General features: G+C 34.4%; 1 protein-coding gene across 2 annotated transcripts in view; it reads left to right on the top strand.

Moving 5' to 3' along the window:
* LOC102806848 (uncharacterized) overlaps positions 1-19,843 on the top strand; it is a 58,551-nt gene extending 38,708 nt beyond the window's left edge. The window contains exons 22-29 of one of the 2 annotated variants that reach the window (XM_085494549.1): positions 1,262-1,379; positions 1,491-1,644; positions 11,186-11,268; positions 12,240-12,379; positions 12,825-12,881; positions 13,066-13,182; positions 14,549-14,735; positions 15,241-19,843. In XM_085494549.1, the coding sequence (XP_085350675.1) occupies positions 1,262-1,379; positions 1,491-1,644; positions 11,186-11,268; positions 12,240-12,379; positions 12,825-12,881; positions 13,066-13,182; positions 14,549-14,735; positions 15,241-15,474 (1,090 nt within the window). In that variant the 3' untranslated portion in view covers positions 15,475-19,843. The remainder of the gene's footprint in view (positions 1-1,261; positions 1,380-1,490; positions 1,645-11,185; positions 11,269-12,239; positions 12,380-12,824; positions 12,882-13,065; positions 13,183-14,548; positions 14,736-15,240) is intronic. The other variant, XM_085494550.1, reaches the window with a different exon arrangement.
* The last annotated feature ends 1,767 nt before the right edge of the window (positions 19,844-21,610 follow it).

A 21,610-nucleotide genomic window follows, 5' to 3' on the forward strand; every position in this document is an offset into this window, starting at 1 on the left:
ATTTTTAGAAACATTAGACAGAGAGTATGTTTTCACACACAATTTTTTCTGCTAAAATAATAGGTACAGCTATGAATGTAATACAGTTTCATTTTGATTGTAATTTAACTCAATAGATAAGATGCCTTGGAACGGTTACTGTGTATCCTAGAACATATAAGGGACGACGTCAAAAGATCAATGTCAGATAAAAAACTTATTTGCTTTAGTTTGGGGGTGGGGGTGGGGGGTTGACCTCAAAAAGTGTCCATCCTAAAAAATTGATTTTATTTTTTAATGAAGTCAAACAAAATCTTGGAGTAGTTCGTTTTTTTCTATCCAATCATGGACAAAAATAACAGAAAATGAAAAAAACAACATCTAAGACGAGAAAATGGTTTGGTCCGATTATAAACTTGTATTTAATGGTGAATGTAGTCTGACGCCATGATCAATATTTATCAATTAAGTTTCAGGGGGGGGACTAAAGGAATTCAGTTTTTTATCCTACATTGAACTTTTGATGTTGTCCCTTACTCATAATGGAAATAAATTATCACTCTCACTACTGGTTCTAAAATCATTTTTATGAATTTCTGCTTTGTTAAATAAATGCAGTCTATGTGCCTTGTATGCTGCGCAATCCATAACAAAGTGTTTTCATCTTCAACTTTGTTTTGTGTACATTGGTCACGTATGATAGAATTAACTGTAATCTGTTTACGTCTGTTTGTTTTAATTTTAAGACAATGATTACTAACTCCAAATCTAGTTAAAGTCATACGTAACTGAACATTAGTGATATTAATCTTTTCACCACCAGCTCCCTCTTTTCATCACAAATTCACAAAATAGTCCTGTTAATATTCTGCACTATCTTTCAGAAGACTGGGACAAAAATAGCCGAATTTTTTGAGTAAAAATTTTGTCTGTTTGGCTCCAAAATAAGGGTTCATTTTCAGAAATATTGAAGAATATAAGAAAAGTACTGAAAAATTTGGGTGAGAAAGTCTGGTTGTGATAAAAAACATGATGGCATAAAATTTGCATAACAGGTACATGATAGAACTGACACAAATTTTGTTTGTTGGCTCCACAATTAAGGTTTATTTTCAGAAATATTGAAGAAATTAAGAAAAAAGTGAAGAAAAAATTGGGGTGAGAAAGTCTGGTGGTGAAAAGGTTAACACAGTAGCTTTCAGCTTTGAACTTATTCTTAAACATTATGTATGTTCTTAACTTATAAGAGGATAACAACTCTGATATATATTTATTACTATAGAAGTGGTGGGTTATTACAAGTACCAAGCAGTCTAGAAATCCCACATTCTGCATCAAGTCATGACGCTGGAGATGAGTACACAAGTTCAGAGACGTCAGAGCTTGATACCATGGGAACAGTAAGTATAAGGGACAGTGCATTTCAAAGCTGGGGGGTACTAATGAGCCCAGACATCCCCCATTCTGCATCAAGCCAGAAAAAATAAAATAATCAAAATTATTCTCTGTAGATTCCCACATGGATAAAGAAAGAACTTAAAGAATCTGAAGATGTTGTCGATAGTGATGATGAAGATGACGATGCATCGTCTGATGATCCTAGTAATGATGATATCGGTAATATTAAAATCCACACTGGATTTTCACAAGCTATAATACTGAAAGGTATGCAGGATTCTCCATTACAGGCTACTAGCGCCCTCTAGTGTTTGAATAGCGCCACCTAGTGTTGAACTGATTCAAGACTAGGAGTGGTGATGACTATATTCTCTCAACCAATACCTTAGTATGGTATCGAACTATTGTGGCAATGGCAAACTAAATTTTCAGTTTTAAAACTTTTTGATCATTACTTAAGGTAGAGATGCAGGTTCGTGGGCATTTTTCGTGAATTTTTTTTTTTTTGCTTTTTCTCACCCAGACAGTCTTGGCTAGATAGTGTTAAAATTTCGGAGCATTGTCATTGTTGGAACATACTCAAAAATCAATTTTAAAATATAGGAAACCGAGGCACGCGTATGTGATTAAAAGTCCTGAAAGTTTGTTTGCGTTGCTCTTTGATTGACAAGTCACTATTGATGTTATATGCAAATGATTGCTGGCCCCAGTTACGGAGCAGCCGGTGTGCGACTTCCTGTCCTGGCTCTCTGTTTACTTACCTCAAGCGCGATCAACTAGCAAACTACAAAAACAGACAAGACGTAGACGCTTCCAGCATGCAAGTGGAATGAAACAAAACATACACTTGTAACTGATAAGTAAACTTTTTCACCCTTAAATAAATTGGTTTTTCATTTATTTTCATGTAGGAGGTAGCGTCGATAGGGCGATTTAATTTTCGCGCAAAACAAGGCCACAATTTGTTTTGTTTTCTTGGTGCATAGATTTCAAGCTTTTTCGCATTGTGGGCGAAACTAAAAAATGTTTAAACAAATTTTTACTCCAACGGCATTTTAAAACTGAAGTAAACATTTTTCGTTTCGATGTAATGATTATCGTGCTGATAGAATTGTGATGCAATTGACAAACAACACTGCTGTTGCTGTCATCGATAACTAACTTTTCAGTGCCAAAATACACAAACATAAAATGCTCGGTTAATTAAAAATAAAAAAAAATACCCTGGAAATTACCGAAAAATCGGCAATGAGATGCTGTTTTTAAACACCGCAGAAAAATCATGCACTCTGCGATGCCATCTTGGTTACCTTAATCGGAAACCCCCTTGTCAGCTAGCATGCACCGGTAGCGATGTCACAAACTACGTTGTATGGTCATGATCGGAACTCTATGAATGAGGTATTTCCAGAGATCAGAGTTCGCTTAATTTGCATCGACCTGTCTCGTCTGTAGTTGAATGAAACCTGCATCGATTTACAATAGTTCCCTTTCCAATGTGACTTTATTTCGAATTTGTTTCACCGGCGTTTGCGAATAGTCGTTGTGTAGTAAAATATTAGGGCCCTTTTCAACCTGGTCGTCTAACTTTGCACGGTCCACGGAAACTGCGTCATACAAAGTATTTTTTAAAGGTTTGAGCGAAGGTAAATTTAGACTCAACCCACCCAATGGCGATCGCTATGTTTATATAACTGTATGAATAAGTCATCGGCTTTACGTAATCCATTGTGTCCCTCCCTCAGTGGAATTGATAACACGACGCCATGACAGTTTTCACGCTAGGTTGAGACTTCGCGGACGATTTTTGTCCGTTTCCCTCCAATTGTAAATGTTTTTATTTTATTTTTTTTACCTGATGATTTAACATCGACAAATTACGGTGTATGGTGTATTTCTAGGAGTTTCTGTTACACATATGAAGTGAATGATTCGTTTTAAAACTTTTTTTTTACAAAATGGCAATTATCTCAGTTTCATTTTTTACTCCAAATTTCAACTTTAAAACTATTTAACTTCTAGAAGGTTCATTTGTTTTCGATGAAATTTTCAGGGGTCATTATTCAGGTCTATCCTAAGTAAATGGCTTCGTATGGTTTCACTGTCTTTACTGGAACAGAAACAATAGAGCTGCCAATTAGCGGCTCTGTTAACTGTGGACGATTTATAAAATGTGAATGTTTCAAAGAGCACTGTGTAAAAACTTTTCAATGGAAGCACTAATAAATAAGCCATTATGTTCCTAGTAAACAGAAGTTTTAAATAAGTGTTCTTAAATTAAAATCAGGGTATGCATTGAAAAGTTAAATAGTTTTAAGTGCACTTTCACCTAAAATGCATGATTTTAACCCAAAATCAACACCACTTAATATGGTATCATAGTACATTATTGTAAACCATAAAACTCAAAAGTTTAAATAAAACTCTTTCAAATGATATATAACTTGATTGGTAAAAAGGATATTTTACTTATGTAATTACAGTAATTAGAGGCAATTAGAAATATAATCTCCCAACCTGCATCTCTACCTTAAACAAATTTTAGAGAGTCATTTGCTCCTCAAATAGTGCTTGATTCTCTATTGCCATAGCGTCCACCTCTGACCTATGTAACCATGGTATTTGGAAAGGTAAATGAGATAGGGCGGTATAGAATGTAGCGAGAACTCGGCGGCCATTTTCAAACAAGATCTATTCTTCACTTCTAATTCCATGTGACGTATTGTGTTGACGTATTGTGTACAATTATATTCATTGTAAGTGTAACAGATTAGAATTGTGATAAATGTATACAGTGTTCTCCTCAAGATACGAACAACATGGCGATCCAACATCCCTGCTGTCATTATTCTCACAGTCTAACATTTGCTCTGTGCCATTGCTGACATTGCTTCCAATCGTACCCATCAAAACTAACCCAATAATCATTATTTATATATGTAGTGCAATTCTTAGAATAATCATTAGAGTCATGTGACCTGGAATGAGAAACCTGTTAACCTGCTATCACTAATATTAAACAGCATCCAAATAAACTTTCTGTAAATGTGTGTGTTCAGAAAAAGTCTTTTTTCATATTAATACAGGTTGATAGTCTGTGTTCGGACAGAATTTTTCGTTAGGCATTTGTGTTTTCAACTCAAAAAATTCCTTGAATGAAGTGCATTTCAAAGATTACAAAAAATATTTCTCAAACTTCACTGAGAAACCATGGTAACCTGACTGACAAAATGTTCTAAAAATAAGACTATATTATTGGTATATGGAAGAATATGCATTAATTTGAACAGGAAATTAAAGTTCTTCAACAAAAAATGTTCAAACAAGTATTTTCTGCACAAAATTAATGTACCGGTAAATACTTCCATGTACCAATGAGAAGCAAATTGATCTGTATATTGATATAGTAATTGACTTATTCTGAAAATCAAACAAATATTGGTATTAGTACTTGTTTGTTCTCTTCAATAACTAAAGCTCAGAATAAAAATATTTGCATTTCTGGTCTTGTACATCAAAATACACACATCACGGCCTATTTGGCCCAATTTTAGAAGAAAAAAATTGTGTGAAAATGAAAACTTGTATTTTGGAATAAATTATGATAAAGAACAAAATAAATATGCATCAATTTTGTTAATTAAGGTAGAGATGCAGTTTATTTGGCTTGCTTTTTAATTGAGTAATTGGACAATGAAGATGGTATTATATATCCAACATGTTATATATTTTCTGAAAGCTTATTATACAAACTTTGTAAAACTTGTCTTTATTTTAAATATCCAGAATGTGTTTTTGATTTTGGGTCAAAAATATGCTTTTTTGGACAAAAGTGGTTTAAAAAAAATTAGCTTAAAAACTTCAAGTCCATTTGTGGGTAAAATTACATCACTGGATACCTTGGTATACTACTAATTCAAATGCGTCCACTCATCTCTCTAACGACTTTCAAAGTCGCACAGCATGACCTCAAAGTTCACTCTTTTCTATTTTTGCATAATTTATATATCCATGTTAATTGCGGACTTGTTATTTTTGTTCCACTCGGCGTAATAAACTGTCCGGACGCATTTTGAAGGGGGAACACCTTGTCAATAATGTGTGAAAATTTCGAGGCAAATGGCCAAAGCGTCTATCAGCTATTTTAATTTAAAACCCAAGAATTCACCAAAAATAGAAGACGAGAAAAAAGCTAATTTGCATATTTGCGCGTTAAACCGGGATTTACTGCTTTGTCATACTTTGTCATACTTTCTAGACTATTGAAATTGAAAGTTGACGTATAGACATAGACATTTCATGTAAAATCGTTGGACCAGAACAACTGCTCCTGAATATATAAATCAGAAACACGTCATTCATACCAGTGTTTTGATGGGGTCGGTAAAAACATGTGGCAATGCCCAGTAAATATGACGTCATCTCATGAATTATTAAACAGGGGGCGGTCCTAGGAAGGTGACCTTTTATCACGATCAAAACATCATGGCTTCTCTTTGATGTATTTTCAATAAAAAATCTACGAGTATTTCAGAGCCTATGGTTTACCGTGAAGAGTACAAAGTGGGATATTAAATTATTTATCCTTGATGATTTTTATGTAGTATTGAGAACCAACTCCAGGAAGCGAACGCACAATAATGAATAATCGCGTAATCCTAGAATCGAAACGCGAGGCAAAGAAGTTTTGTTCATCGTTTCCAATCCCATTTTCCCACTGCAACATATTTGTTAAAAGAAATATTTGAATTATGTTCGTTTTTTAAGGAGGCATTTTTTTATTTTTCCGATTTTGGCAACGCCTTATTCGGGGATTTTCTAAGACAGTCGCAGACAATCAGCGCACGGATGTACGTACAAAACATGCTGTTGTACTACCGGCGACGGTCGCCTGCAAGAAGAGAGCTCCAGCTCCTAACGTAACAGTTTTAAAATTTCGACCGGTTTTAAATAATTAGTGTTGGAAATCTGACATGTTTTAAGAGTGCAAAATTAAGGTGCATTTTCGAGCGGTCGAATTTTTCTGAATAGAAATCGGCAAATGAAAAAAATAGGAGTGCTAAACAGTGTGCTTCGGTAGTTTAAAAAAATGGAATGTCCGTCAAATTTACGTAAACTTCCCCATTTTCCACGGAAAAAGCAAAGGTCGTGGCCGAGTTGCAGGCTAAAAAACTCAAAAATCAAAACAAAATCATCAATCAGTAAGTATTATGACAAGGAAAGCAAAACATCAGACGCGGAGAAGCGGTCAGCGCGTCAAAAGAGTTGTTACCGTAATGTATCAAGTTACCTCTCTCTGTGATTAAATTTTCATTGAAATTATTTGGTTGTTTTCAATTAATTTTAGCGTACCTCTGCAATTTATTTTAGCATTGTCAGTTGTTTGCTTCATTGAATTAAGCGGAGTTCGTCCGGTTGCAAACAAAGCTGTCTCGCATCACCGAGCAAAACTTGCGAATGATCAAAGTACAGGTACCCATTGGACAAAAGATACACAAAAGTTTGTATCTCCCCGACCCAGTGCAATATATCCGGTTAGAATCCAAAGCTCACGTGTCCCTTATTTGAGGGACCAGATTCTGCCGTAAATTCGGGATGGGATTTAGAAAAAAAAATAAAATGGGACTTTTAAGGTGTATTTTGGCGTCATTTCAATCATACCTAATGCCTAAAATAGAGTCTAAGTTTTACCGTAGTCATTGACGCCTATTCAAGAGTATGATGTTTATTGTGACTAGCGTGAATGGGTAAGCTTCGTCTCGACTATGAGCAGTTATCACTGTAAACAATGTTAAATTATTCTTCACATGCTCAGTTTATTTTTTGAGAACAATTATTTAAAAATAAAATCTCTCAGTCAATCAGAAACTCGGATTCATGCCTTCAGGGAAAGTCATGTTTGGACGCTCACATCGATTTGTTTTTCGTTCGGTGGGCTGATGCCTTCAGTGTAGCTTTTGCATCTTCCGACATAGAAATCATCTGAATCTTCTTTCTATCTCTCTTTCTTTTCACACCACGCATAATGTAATGATAAAAATTAAGAAAAAACGCTGAGGAAATATAATGTTTGGTTTGCTAGCGAGCGAGAACTGATTTGAGAATAATTGCACATGCGCGTGAATTGAATGAACTATGACCCATACAATCTCGATTTGCATATTGTCAATCAAAAGTCTTGTTATTTGGTTACTCATGCAAATTAGGCAATTGGACATAAACATTGCCACGTGTGAGTGTTTTTTATTTTTAACCAGAAAATAAACAGCAATTTTAACGGTGTTCCAATAAGAATTCATTGGTCAAATTTTCACAGAATGTTCTTTAGATAAAAATCTATATAAAAAACGAAAAAAACTATTTTTGATTGAAATTCACAAATAAAGTGCATCTCTACCTTAAGCAGATTTTTTTTCTGTGCCTTGCTATTTCATGAACATACCATGTCTGTGGTGGAAGTGAGACTTATTTTAATAATCAATCATACAATAAATGCATTTTGGGGTTTCGTGCATTTCTATTAGAAATGCGTTTCTAACACGGTACATGGTAGTTTAAATCAAATGTCATATTGCTGCCTTTTTTGTCAGTTCTACCATGTACCTAGGTCTGTTATGCAAATTTTATCATTTTTGTTTTCACCACCAGACTTTCTCACCCAAATTTTTCCTGCTCTTTTTTTTATATTCTTTAATATTTCTGGAAGTGAACCCTAATTTTAGAGTCAACAGACAAAATTTGAGTCATTTTTCAGTTTTTACTCAAAAATTAGGCTATTTTTGTCCCAATCTTCTGAAGGAAAGTGCAGACTATAAACAATTATACTATTTTGTCAATTTTTAATGAATACGATGATATCTGTATATTATTAAAGTTTTACTTCCATGCACATTGTTTCTATTCAATGTTCCTTTCACCTCTGGCGGTGAAAAAGTTAACCATAGAGCACTTATATGACAATTTTCTTTATATTGTGATTGGTCGCCTGTACCATTTTCATTCCAAATATGCAAATTTTGGTGTATGAAATGAACAGTTTCATACCAAATATGGTAATATTGGTGTTTGAAATGAACAGCTTCATTCCAAATATGGTAATTTTGATGTATGAAATGAACAGCTTTGTACCAAATATGGTAATTTTGGTGTATGAAATGAACAGCTTTGTACCAAATATGGTAATTTTGGTGTATGAAATGAACAGCTTCATACCAAATATGGTAATTTTGGTGTATGAAATGAACAGCTTTGTACCAAATATGGTAATTTTGGTGTATGAAATGAACAGCTTCATACCAAATATGCAAATTTTGGTGTATGAAATGAACAGCTTCATACCAAATATGGTAATTTTGGTGTATGAAATGAACAGCTTCATACCAAATATGCAAATTTTGGTGTATGAAATGAACAGCTTCATACCAAATATGGTAATTTTGGTGTATGAAATGAACAGCTTCATACCAAATATGGTAATTTTGGTGTATGAAATGAACAGCTTCATACCAAATATGGTAATTTTGGTATATGAAATGAACAGCTTCATACCAAATATGGTAATTTTGGTGTATGAAATGAACAGCTTTGTACCAAATATGGTAATTTTGGTGTATGAAATGAACAGCTTCATACCAAATATGGTAATTTTGGTGTATGAAATGAACAGCTTTGTACCAAATATGGTAATTTTGGTGTATGAAATGAACAGCTTCATACCAAATATGGTAATTTTGGTGTATGAAATGAACAGCTTCATACCAAATAAAGTAATTTTGGTGTATGAAATGAACAGCTTCATACCAAATAAGGTAATTTTGGTGTATGAAATGAACAGCTTCATACCAAATATGGTAATTTTGGTGTATGAAATGAACAGCTTCATCCCAAATATGGTAATTTTGGTGTATGAAATGAACAGCTTCATACCAAATATGGTAATTTTGGTGTATGAGATGAACAGCTTCATACCAAATATGGTAATTTTGGTGTATGAAATGAACAGCTTCATACCAAATATGGTAATTTTGGTGTTTGAAATGAACAGCTTCATACCAAATATGGTAATTTTGGTGTATGAAATGAACAGCTTCATACCAAATAAGGTAATTTTGGTGTATGATATGAACAGCTTCATAGCAAATATGGTAATTTTTTCAAGTATACTAATTTCATTTAAACCATACCCAATTTAGAAATCCCCTCACCTGCATATACCTCATAACTGACTGCATTATTCATTTTACCCACAATGCATACAATAGAAGAATCAGGAAAAGCAGCTATCATCCATGGTAGCACTGAATCTGGTAATATTAACAAACAATATACTACATTGTCCAGCACTGAGGGCGCTTTGCACAATTAATTATTTAGTTTAGACTGTTGTTTTTTATGGTAATAATAAAAATAAATTCCATGTAACTTTTAAGAAGGACAGGGTCCTAATTTGTAAGTGTCATCTGTGTTGAGTTCTGTTTTGAAAGAGCCCTCTGTGTTGAGTTCTGATTTTAAAGAGCTCTCTGTATTGAGTTCTGATGTTAAAGAGCTCTCAGTTTTGAGTTCTGATGTTAAAGAGCCCTCAGTGTTGAGTTCTGATTTTAAAGAGCCCTCAGTGTTGAGTTTTTAGAAACGTTTTCAGTGTTGTCATTCAGGACACACATTATTTTTGTTTTTTGGTAGTTTTGAACCATCGATCACAGCACCAATTAGCCTATCCCTGTGATATATATTGTTTGCGTGCATTGCTTTTTAAGTCAGGCTTAGGGGGTCATCTGCCATCAAAGACTAGTAATAACCTGAGTAATAATAGAGCAAAGGAAAACACACACACATTCTTTTCTGAGGAAGTCAGAATGGATGTAGTTGATTTCTGATTTGGAAAAATTAGTGCTGTCATTGATGGTTCGAGACCACGCACAGACAAAACTAAAAACTAATTTTATGGGAGGCCCTTGCTTCCTCTACGGTTCCCACACTAACACTGGCTTTCAAACAAACCTACACACAAATTATTAATTAACTTTCAAAATCTGTGTGAATACAACAGTTGGGAATAAATGGATTATTATTATAAGTGTTTGCAGTGTTATTTCTAGTTATTTGGTATTTGGAAATATCATGGTATTAATGTGGGTTAATATGCAGAATTTGTTAACTGTGGTAATATTTAAAGATCAAAGGCGGATACAAATAAGGGTATACATACATAACCATGACAATGATTGAACTCTTGTAGTGTGAACTCTGTGGTTGTAGACACATGAATCCTTCTACTTCATTAAATATAAACTGCGTGTAATATTAATTGCAAGAAAACATTAAATTAATTTGTAAATGGCAGAGATCAAAATATGTTGTACTGTAGAATACTTTATTTTTGTTTGGAATTTATTTTCGCTATTTTCGCTGAAAGGATGATTCCGTGAAAATAAAATCCAGTGAATATACCTTTTTTTCTGTGTTTCACATTAAACTCATCTTAAAATCAGTGAAAATAAATTCCATAAAAAATGTCCTAAAAGCCTTTTCAGCGAAAATTAATTTCAGTGAAAATAAAGTATTCCACAGTACGTACGATAAATGAACTCTTTGGTTTATGCATTTTTACAAATGCGGTACTTGAAATACAATTTTTTATTTTGAAAGTCACAAGAATCATATCATTGGAAACCTGTGTTGTTTATATACCCATATTTTTGCAAACTTTGGTTAAGGTCAGTAAAAGATATGCAACAATAAATGTGTTTTCTAAGTTTTACAAGCCAGCATTCCGGTGTGTACATTGCTTAGTAACTGTCATTGTTTACAGTTGGCAGAGTTAAAATTGATGGTTCCAAAGGAGTCGGCAAACAGAATGCAAATAGAAACCAGCCAGTCGGCGCTTCTAAACAGGTACTGTAGTTTTAGTCTTTGTATCGTATTATAGATTGTAAACAGTTGAATAATTGTATGTTATTATCCTTCACACAAAAGACCATTTACCATTCACTGTCAGGTCCCACGTTATCAAATAACAATAATAAATGTTGTTTTTATTTATTATTTATTACAAAATCAAATGTAAAAACAATACAAACAAAGGTCATAGCGTTGTATTTGCGTCAAAAAATCGTTTGGGATTCAACAAACACAAATTAAAGTAATTTTGTGGTATTTCCATGCTTAATAACGTGCTATACACAGGGGTTTTTCTAAATCGGCGAACAGGGCCGCAGCGCCCTGATACTCTCGGCTGGCACCCTCTTACCGAATTGCTGATTGAACTTTCAAGTCATAAATATATTTCTTGAGCTGCGCACTTCTGTGCTGCCGTACAACATGAAATCTTTCTCAAATATATTTTTCTCCATGCAAAACTTATCACCAACACCAGCTGACAGTGCGTCTGGACACTAAATACATCAATGGCGATAGACACACTGTTAAAACGGCGCAGAAAACTTTCGATATGGCGTTTCCAGGTTGATCGCCTGTGTGTGCTCTCTTTTATTTTTTCTAGAAAACCCCTGATACACATTTGATGATGGTAAATTTTGATAAATTAAGGGTATTGAAGGCTTGACGCTGAGGGTAGTCCTATAGCCAGGGACAAGTACAATTGGTATTCAAACAACTTAATATCATTTGCAAACAACTTAAACTCATTTGCATTAACAGACTATAGAAAATATATAGGCAACATGAATTTCGATGAGCTTAAAACTCAATGTAAAAATTTTGAATCCTGTTAAAAGCCAAGATTTTTGGTGCTAACGAATTATCAGCGTTAATTAGCCTTTAGCTAAATCCAGCCCTACCCACAACACTTGGCTTTATTTGATTTTTTATGTTTTAATAACACTTTGATATAAATCTCTGTTCAGGGTGACAAATCTGAGAAGGCAGGGAGTGTGAAGTCAAGACAACGATCCAGAGCTGTGTCATCAGAGAGCGGAGTAGACTTTATTGAGTATTCCACAGATTCAAGTTCCAATGATCTCAGGGCACTGGCCCAGGCATCTGAGTAAGTAATAAATAGTTACTGCTGGCCCATGCATCTGATTAAATATTTACTGCTGGCCCATGCATCTGATTAAATGCTACCACTGGCCCAGGCATCTGAGTATGTATATAACACAACCCCTAGCATCTGATCTCAGACTAGTAATAATGTATTACTAGTCTGAGATCTGATTATTAAAGTATATTTAATGTTGGCCCAGGCATCTGATTATTACTAAATATTTACCGCTGGCCCAGGCATCTGAGTATGTATGTAACATACAGTCAGATGTCTGATATGTACCAATGCCAGCATCTGAGTAAGTATTATGAAAGTAATTCTAAATTTCAATTCACTGGCCCTGGTACCTGAATATATACATATCTTATCAAAGTCACAGGCCTGATTATGTATTTCCTTATAACATGCTTGTTGTTTTATTTTTTTAAAACTGTTTATTTTCTAGTTCCCAACGAAGTCCTAAATCAGGGAAGAAAGCAATGTATGGGTCTCCATCATCTTTGTAAGTAGCGAACATTTACCCATCATGCACGCCTGTATTTCTCACATGTTACCCAGAATGCAACTGCATTTATGTTGTGAGATTGAATATTCTGAAATGTCCCACAACAATAAACAGGAAGAGAATTTTCTGTAAATAGTTGTAATAAACAGCGATCATAATTCAAGCAATTTTCTTTTTTCAGACCAACTGGACCAAGGTTGTCATCACCATCCCCCTATAAAGGCAAAACACCGACTGGTGTGGCTGGACAGAGACCACTAAATAGACTAAGGGCTGGCAGAGGTAGAGCAAGAACAAGGTTTGTAAGCTTGCAATATTAAATTATTTCAATGTAGTTTTAGTAAAAAAGTCAACAGCGGAGCTTATCATATGAGTGATTGTCCGTCGTCATCCATGTCAATGTTTTACTTTTTCAACTTCTCCTTGAAAACTACAAGCCTGAATGCTTTGATACTTGGTGTATATGTACCTTGTTCATTTTGTAATGATATCTTCAATTCTCTAATTTTGGTGAATATTTTTGTCATTTTTGGTAAAAAGTGATATTTTCGACTTCTTGTTGAAAACAGCAAGTCTGATTCTTTTGATACTATACATATTGTTCATTTTCTAATGATATGTTCTGTTCTTTAATTGAAATGTGCATTGCTAACAGCGGAGCTATCTCAGCCGATATTTTTGATAATTTTGGACAAAATGGGCATCATTTTCTTTTGGCTACAGGTCTTGGTAAAAATTTTGGATGAAAGTTGAGACAACCTTAATTTTTTTGAGGTGACAAGATGACAAAAGAATGGTGGTCGTTGCATGTTCAAATTCCATGTTAACAAACTTTACATGCATTGTGTACATCGCTATGAGTCCATATTAACAAGAGAATACTGTGGAATACTTTATTTTAGCTGGAATAAATCTCGCTGAAAAAGGCTTTTGGGTGTTTTGTATGCAATTTATTTTCACTGATTTTTGAGTTGAATGTGAGACATAGGAAAAAAAGAATATTCACTGGATTTTATTTTCACTGAAGCATCCCTTCAGCGAAAATACCAAAAATAAATTCTAAGCAGAAATAAAGTATTCTACTTAAGTTTTTTATCTTTTCAAATGACATCACTAAGCATTATAGTGTATGATTGAAGACATTTGATTTTAAACAGATGAGTAAAAAAAAACTAAAATGATGACGTATTTGTGTTGAAATAATTTCTCCAGGGGTTTGTTCAGGCAATGAACTTTCTTAGAATTCACTACAGTGAAGCAGCACAGTTTAGATTGAAAATATCATTTCATCGTCTGTGCAATTTTGTCTTCAGTTCACATGCTGTATCACGTTCATTGATTGCATCATTCTATTATTACTAAAATCTCATAACATTTTAATATAATAGCCAAAGTTACCTTTGAAAGTTTAGAAAATGTGTGTACATTCATAAATAAATTCATAAATTTTGGTGTTTAATTTGTACATACGTTTGGGAGATATTCCTTGGGGAACACATCCAATCATGTCTATTCAACTTGTGAAAAAAACAAGCTGCCTGGATGACCAGTTATAAAATGAACCCCCTTTTAGTGACAAGTGCACTCAGTAACCTGGCAACCATGGAACATGCCCAAAAAACTCAATTTTCGTCAATATAGTGACAAACTTTACTTCTTTGCAGCTCCTGGACTATTGACGGTGTTCTGAAAGAACCACGCCCAGCGAAGACAAGGGATGATAATTTGAAATTAGAAATGCAGAGATTACTGGAAGAAAAGCAGAGAGCAGAGGAACGTCTGAAATTAATTCAACAAGAGCAAAGTTTACAACAGAGAGAAATCCATGCAGAAGCTGAGAAGATAGCCAAGGTGAGAAAAGTTTATAACCGGTCACTGGTAGTATAGTGGTTGTCGCATCAGACTCATGATCGGTAGACCCAAGTTCAAATCCTACCTTAAGCTGAACATCAAAAAGAGTCGACCCCTACCCTGGGTGAGTGTGCCACAGATTCAATGGGAAGGCCAATTCCACTGGCTGAGATTCATTCACTAACGAATGCGACTTTGGAAAAACCTTGGTTAAGGTCAGCAGGTGCTTGTGTTCGACCAAGCCTGGTTGACGCCAGAATAGAGCATTAAAATTGCCATGTGATAGAGAGATGTCCACACAGCCCTGTCATGTAGTCCCAAACATGAATATGAGTTCTGTGGCAAAATGCACTATGTGTCAGTGATAGCACTTAAAAAAAAAGTCAGGAAAGACAACAGTGACACTCATATCCAGGGTTTATAATACGGTATGGTTTGAGTGTTACATGGTTGTCTGTGGACAGATTAAGTTTTACATGTCATTCTGTGTTTGCGTTTATTGCAGGAAAGGGAAAAGAAACTTGAGGCTGAGATTGATTTCCTGAAATCAGAATTAAAATCCCAGAATTCCAAGCTTCAAGACAATTACCATATAGTTATGCAATTACAGGAACAATTGGTAAAGCTACAGTCTGAGCAACTCAGACAAAATGCTAGAGAAAAACGTGCCAATAGTGCAGTGCCAAACAGACAACTCAGTTCTCAAGCACCACAGAGTAAAGTCTGTATTGTGATGTAGAGTTGTACTATGAGATTATCATCTGATATCACTTCCTGAGTAGGGTGACTGTCAGCTGGCATACAAGTCATAGTAACATTACTGCAATTAATATTCAATTATTAGGTCATTAATGACGATTTTGTTTTCAAATATCCCAGGAAAGTGTTTTAAGGTTCAGTGCGTAATGAGATGTTTGTAAACAAGGGATGTCAAATTTCATTCTGGATGTGTTAAAGTTATCATGACAAATCCTTTGGCTGTGAAAGTTTGGTATTTTTTCTCTGCTTTGTATTAATCTGAAAAACTCACTTGCACGTTTGTTTAGATTTTAGCCAGATTCAAGATGGCGGCCACATTATAGTGACTTATTAATTGCATTTTCGTTATTACCACCTGACTTCAGCTGCATATGACATCATAGGCTTTATTATCTATGTACTAAACGTGAGCCATTGATAATGACGTTACCAGCTCTACCTATAAGCAATATCAGGTGATAGCTTTTTTTTTATCACATGACCAACTATAATTGTTAAACCAAAGTGTAATCTCCCATAACTGTACCAGTCATATGCTAATTTATGGTAATTCAATATGACATTATTACCCTTCTTAGTGATGTGTATTCAAAATAAGCGTTGTCATAGTTATGAGTTAATATAATGGACCATTTCAGCAAATGAACATATCACAGATTATATACTACCGACATTCTAATGTAGGTTCATTCATTAACAATAACAATGGGAGTTACCCGGTAAATGAACAGCTACAACTGCAAAGTATATAGTTACAAAAATATTATATTGCTGCACTTTCTGACATTTTTTTTAATTCCATTATTTGTTTAAAATTTATTTACCCAGGTATATTAGTATTCAAACAAGATCAATTACGTAAATGCAGGGTTCTTATGGTGAAAAAAAGTCTTAAAATGTATTTATTTTTTTTTAAACATTTTTAGAGTCTTGAGAAGAACTGAAAAATGTTTTTTTTATGCAGAGAATGTAAATATGTATGCTGTCTATCGCCTGGACAACAGAGATTGATTTTTCTGAATGTTTTATCAAAAATAATTTTTACTGTGAAGGGAAAAGCAACCCGATTCTCAGTATTGCAATATAGACGTCTGTTTTGTTAACAATACTGATGGTTGGGTTGCTTTTTCTTTCACAGTAAATTTTCAAAAATATAGAATTGAAAAAAGTTTTAAAATGCTTGAAACCTGAAATGAAATACTGGTAGCATGCAGTCCACCTTCTTTGAATTTACTTAAAAAAATTTTCAGCTCAGGAACTCATTTTCCATGACCTTAGAAGTCAGAAATACAAAAAGAAGTAATTAAAAATTGTAGAAATAACATTATAACAGAAAAATATACCGATATTTCCTAACTCACCGACAGTCAAGATTTTTTCAGAAATTGGAAATTCGCAATTACATCTTTACATTTTCAGCTTATGCTTGAAATTAAGTGTTAAAACATGACAAACTAAAGTCATAGTGTTGCAGTAGTTTCAAGACATCACATGAGATTCAAAAAAAGCTTCAAAGCTTAATAAGGCCCAAAAAAAACAACTTATGTTGCCCTCAAGTCGAAAAATTGAGTCGGTCGGTCGGTCAGATTTTTTTTTTTTTTAAATTTTTGAAAACTAAGAGTATCATAAATAGCCAAGGTATATGGACTTCATAGTATTCGGAACATGTCAAAGAAATACCGATCAACCAGAGGTTCAAAGTCGCCACTCTTTGGATCAAACAACGGTCCGGGATCGTTAATTTTTAGAAGAAAACACTTTTTTACTGCTTAAAATGGTGAGTTTTTAATATTTGGGCCTATTAAAAAAAAAACTCGACCCGATATTTCATATTTTTTGGTCGGCCACTGAGGGCAACTAAACAATTTTTTTTTTGGCCTAATGTGATGAGCTTTGTATATTATGACATTTGTATTTCTCTGCATACTGTTTTAATATGTATAGAATAATAATGTTCATTCCTAATATTGGGATGTATCTTCCGTCCCATATCAATGTGATATTTACACCATCATCATGTTTCTATGAGAGGCTTACAGGTGAATTTCGCGGGAGATTTTTGAAAAATATTTAGTTGGTGTGACTGAGAAGTAATAAATTCCGTCCTCACTAAACCCCTCCATGACCAAATTGTAATTTTTTCTGGCATTTATAATTTATATAACAGTTCATCTGTCTCGTAATTCAGTGGTTAGATGTAATTTGGTTTTGTGCAATATCAGTATTTGAGTTCCAAATTACCATATTAGTACAATGGTGCACCTGGGTTACCAAGGTCTGGTTCAAGTACACACCATGATCAAGTACCTCATTTCATGAGTTTTCTTTTCAAATTAGCATAATGGTGCACCTGGGTTACCAAGGTCTGGTTCAAGTACACACCATGATCAAGTATCTCATTTCATGAGTTTTCTTTTCAAATTAGCATAATGGTGCACCTGGGTTACCAAGGTCTGGTTCAAGTACACACCATGATCAAGTATCTCATTTCATGAGTTTTCTTTTCAAATTAGCATAATGGTGCACCTGGGTTACCAAGGTCTGGTTCAAGTACACATCATGATCAAGTACCTCATTTCATGAGTTTTCTTTTCAAATTAGCATAATAGTGCACCTGGGTTACCAAGGTCTGGTTCAAGTACACACTGTGACCAAGTATCTCATTTCATGAGTTTTCTTTTCAAATTAGCATAATGGTGCACCTGGGTTACCAAGGTCTGGTTCAAGTACACACCATGATCAAGTACCTCATGTCATGAGTTTTCTTTTCAAATTAGCATAATGGTGCACCTGGGTTGCCAAGAGCTTTGGATAACACTGATACCTCGGTTTATGTTTGAACAAATTCAGTCTGTTGGTACTTGAATATATTTTTCTAAAATTCGGACATTTTGAAGAGCTATGATGTAGCTTTGATTTTGTTCTCCAATAGAGGGCGCTGTCCACAATTTCCTGCCATTTTATACTGTGAATAGAATTTGTAACAAGTAAACAATACTTTGATAATTGTTATTGCCATGGAAATGAATATAATTATACAATGTTTGTATATTTTCTATGTATATTTTAATATGCATGTATGTACTTGTATAAGAACACAAATGTTTCCATCCCCATTTTTGTCAAAAGGTCAGCAATAATTATGTTAAAGAGCGACAGTCGTCGTGCCGCGTCCTGTTCGATATGATACTCATAGCGACGTATACAACGCGTGTAAAATACATTGTTTATTTACATGAAATTTGAACATGCGCTGCGCGACGACCACCGCGCTTTAAAATGTGCAACTAGCTTTAATAGCAAGCATGGAATACTATCTTTGACATAGTAGCAACAAATGTCATGAATTTAGAAGGCCGGGCCTAAAATGGACAGGTACTATGAATTCATTAATTATTTGCTGGGTTATAATTACATTTGTACACTATTTTTGCTGCTGTTTCTGAAATTTGCTAAATAAAATCCTAAAGAATGTGAAAAACAATAAAAAAAATTGCTTTTTGCTTCAAAGATTGCAGATGAATAAATAAAGTTTAAAAGTCAAAAATTTCTGTAGCTCAGAAATTTTACCTACATTTATTAATTCATTACCCAAATGTGCAGGCAAAGCCCACTCACAGATCTGGACAGGTCCGAGGTGAGAAAAAAGTTGATCATTCCATGGGAAGCCTTTACTCAGAGAATGCTTTGATCTAGTTCTTTACTGTGCATAGGGACAAGACTACACATAGACCTGGCAGCTTTTTAGTCCCAATTCTAATGAAGTTCAAAAACAGGGACTTATAATTTGGTCTTCGTCCATGCGTCCGGAGTCATATTTGAGAATCCTATAGACCGATTCCGTTCATTCTTTGCATGTGCCTAGTACTTTATGTGGAACATATATGCACATGCAGTGGTTTAGCGATTTGATTCAAAATGGCCGACTGGCAGCCATCTTGTTTTTTGAAGGGAAATAAATAGAAGGGATTGTATATCCATGAGAGAGTAAAGCTGTATGCCATTTTGTTTTCTGTTATAAGGCATTCAGTAGCATAAAACTTTACCTGTGGACTGTCATAACTATTTTTATTATTATGAGGCAAATATACTGACCACTGCATCACACCCAGTTTGTTTGTTTTTCAGTGTGTACCTTCTTACTGGTATTTATATATATTAATCTGATAATATGTACACAATATTTTGGGGAGATTTTGTCAACACTTTTCAACAAAGTGTGACCAATGTTTTTTTTAAATGTGTTGTAAATATGTTTTTATGTAAATTTAAATGAACATTATTTTGAATGAAATGCATCTATTCAGAGGCTATACACAATATATCAATAAAATTGTAAATTTCGTAAATGTGTGTAGTTATTATATTGCTTCAGGATTGAGAAATGATAACGCTGGCTAAGGCCAGACTTTTATTATCCCTTGTTTCGCGAACTCGCCGAATTAACAGAAGCCGAAAAGGAAATAAAAATAAAATTTTATTTCAGCGTAATTTCTCGCATCCGCCGACTTGTAAGTGCAAAAAATTGCTAAAAAAACTTATTTTTATCTTCATATTTTTTACCGCCCGCCTCATACCAAATCCAAGTTGCATTTTCGTGGGAGTATCATGATCAAAGTACCGAAGTCTGGTGCAGATGAGAAACAAGGTTATAAATGGAATAAAATGTTTTTTTCGCCCTCAAAAATATTGCCTTATAAAAACTTTAGAAACAAGGAATAAAAAAAGTCTGGCCTAAGTGTTTTGTTTGTCGTGATGTGACCTAGCTGCTCGTAGCAGACGATGTGACCTAGCCGCTGATAGCAGCTAGATGATGTCACTTGTCTGTTAGCAGACGATGTTACCTAGTTGGTAGCAGACAAGTAGTAATATGCTATGATGCTTAGTGTTTACATTTATTCTTTCATCCTTAGCGATGCAACGCTTGTGTCGACGACTGTGACTGTACTCCGTTTGTCATCCCGAATACAGTAAAACCTCTAATTACACAATCTTTATTGATGTGCAGCCATCGATAATAACGATATCAATTCTTTGAATTGTCTTCGTGTCACTTAGATGTAAGTCATAGAGGGCGTGATTCATTGGTATGGTGTATTGCTGTTGTTTTTTACAAAATGTATCCACGGGGCGGACATCCAGGCATTTTCACCGTTTGGCACCCATCACAGTGAAAACAAAGACCGAAAACTCACAGAAAACTGTACTTTAAGACAGTTGTTGAGACTCTACTGAACAGTGTAACAAGATCACCCCTACATGTGCAACATATATACATTAGTTGCTCAGAATTACTTTAAAGTTGAGTTTTCTCAACTTTAGCTGTTTTCACCAGCTCTTCGACTGCGTTTCACGGCAGCTCGAACAGAGCCCATAGAAATACGTGGTACAGTGGTGCACATCTTGGCAACATAGAACGTTCTGTGATGTAGCTCCGCCCGAGGGTATGAATGAACACCAATTTGGTATCGCTGGGTCTTTTGGATCTCTACCTGTATCGAACAAATTAATAAAAACACAGCCAAATTTATTGAAATCAGTTTATTTATAGAATTGTCTTTTAAATAGAAAAATATACAAAATTGTGTGGATATATGTTTCGGTAGATACATTCGTAACCAATAATTTCATAGTGTTAGTTTTATTTACAAAATGCTGATTTATATATTCGGCGAATGTTTGCAAAAAGGAATGATTATTTTTTTTGTTAAAATAGAATCATACTCGTAAATAAAAATACCCATAACTGTCGCTAATTGCAGTCAACCTGAATAGACTTGAAAATAACCGAAATTTTGTGTAGTCAAAATTCTAAATTAAGGATAATACATTTGAAAAAAAAATCACGTAATAAAATGTGATGTAAAATACAGAAATTTATGACTTCGCGGACAAGTCACTGAAGAATACTCATTTGATGATTGGAGGAGGATGGTTGTCATTAATCTTGTTCTCCATCGCTATTTTCAGTGTCTTGACAGAAAATACGTCTAGTGGCCATCTTTGTTTCCATGGTTGTCATTATTCTTGTTCCCTATCACTATTTTCAGTGTCTTGACAGAAAATACATCTAGCGGCCACTTTGTTTTCATGGTTGTCATTATTGACGGAACAAA

The sequence above is a fragment of the Saccoglossus kowalevskii genome, chromosome 20 (genome assembly GCF_978046115.1).
Source record: "Saccoglossus kowalevskii chromosome 20, keSacKowa6.1, whole genome shotgun sequence".
NCBI classification, from domain to species: Eukaryota; Metazoa; Hemichordata; class Enteropneusta; family Harrimaniidae; genus Saccoglossus; species Saccoglossus kowalevskii.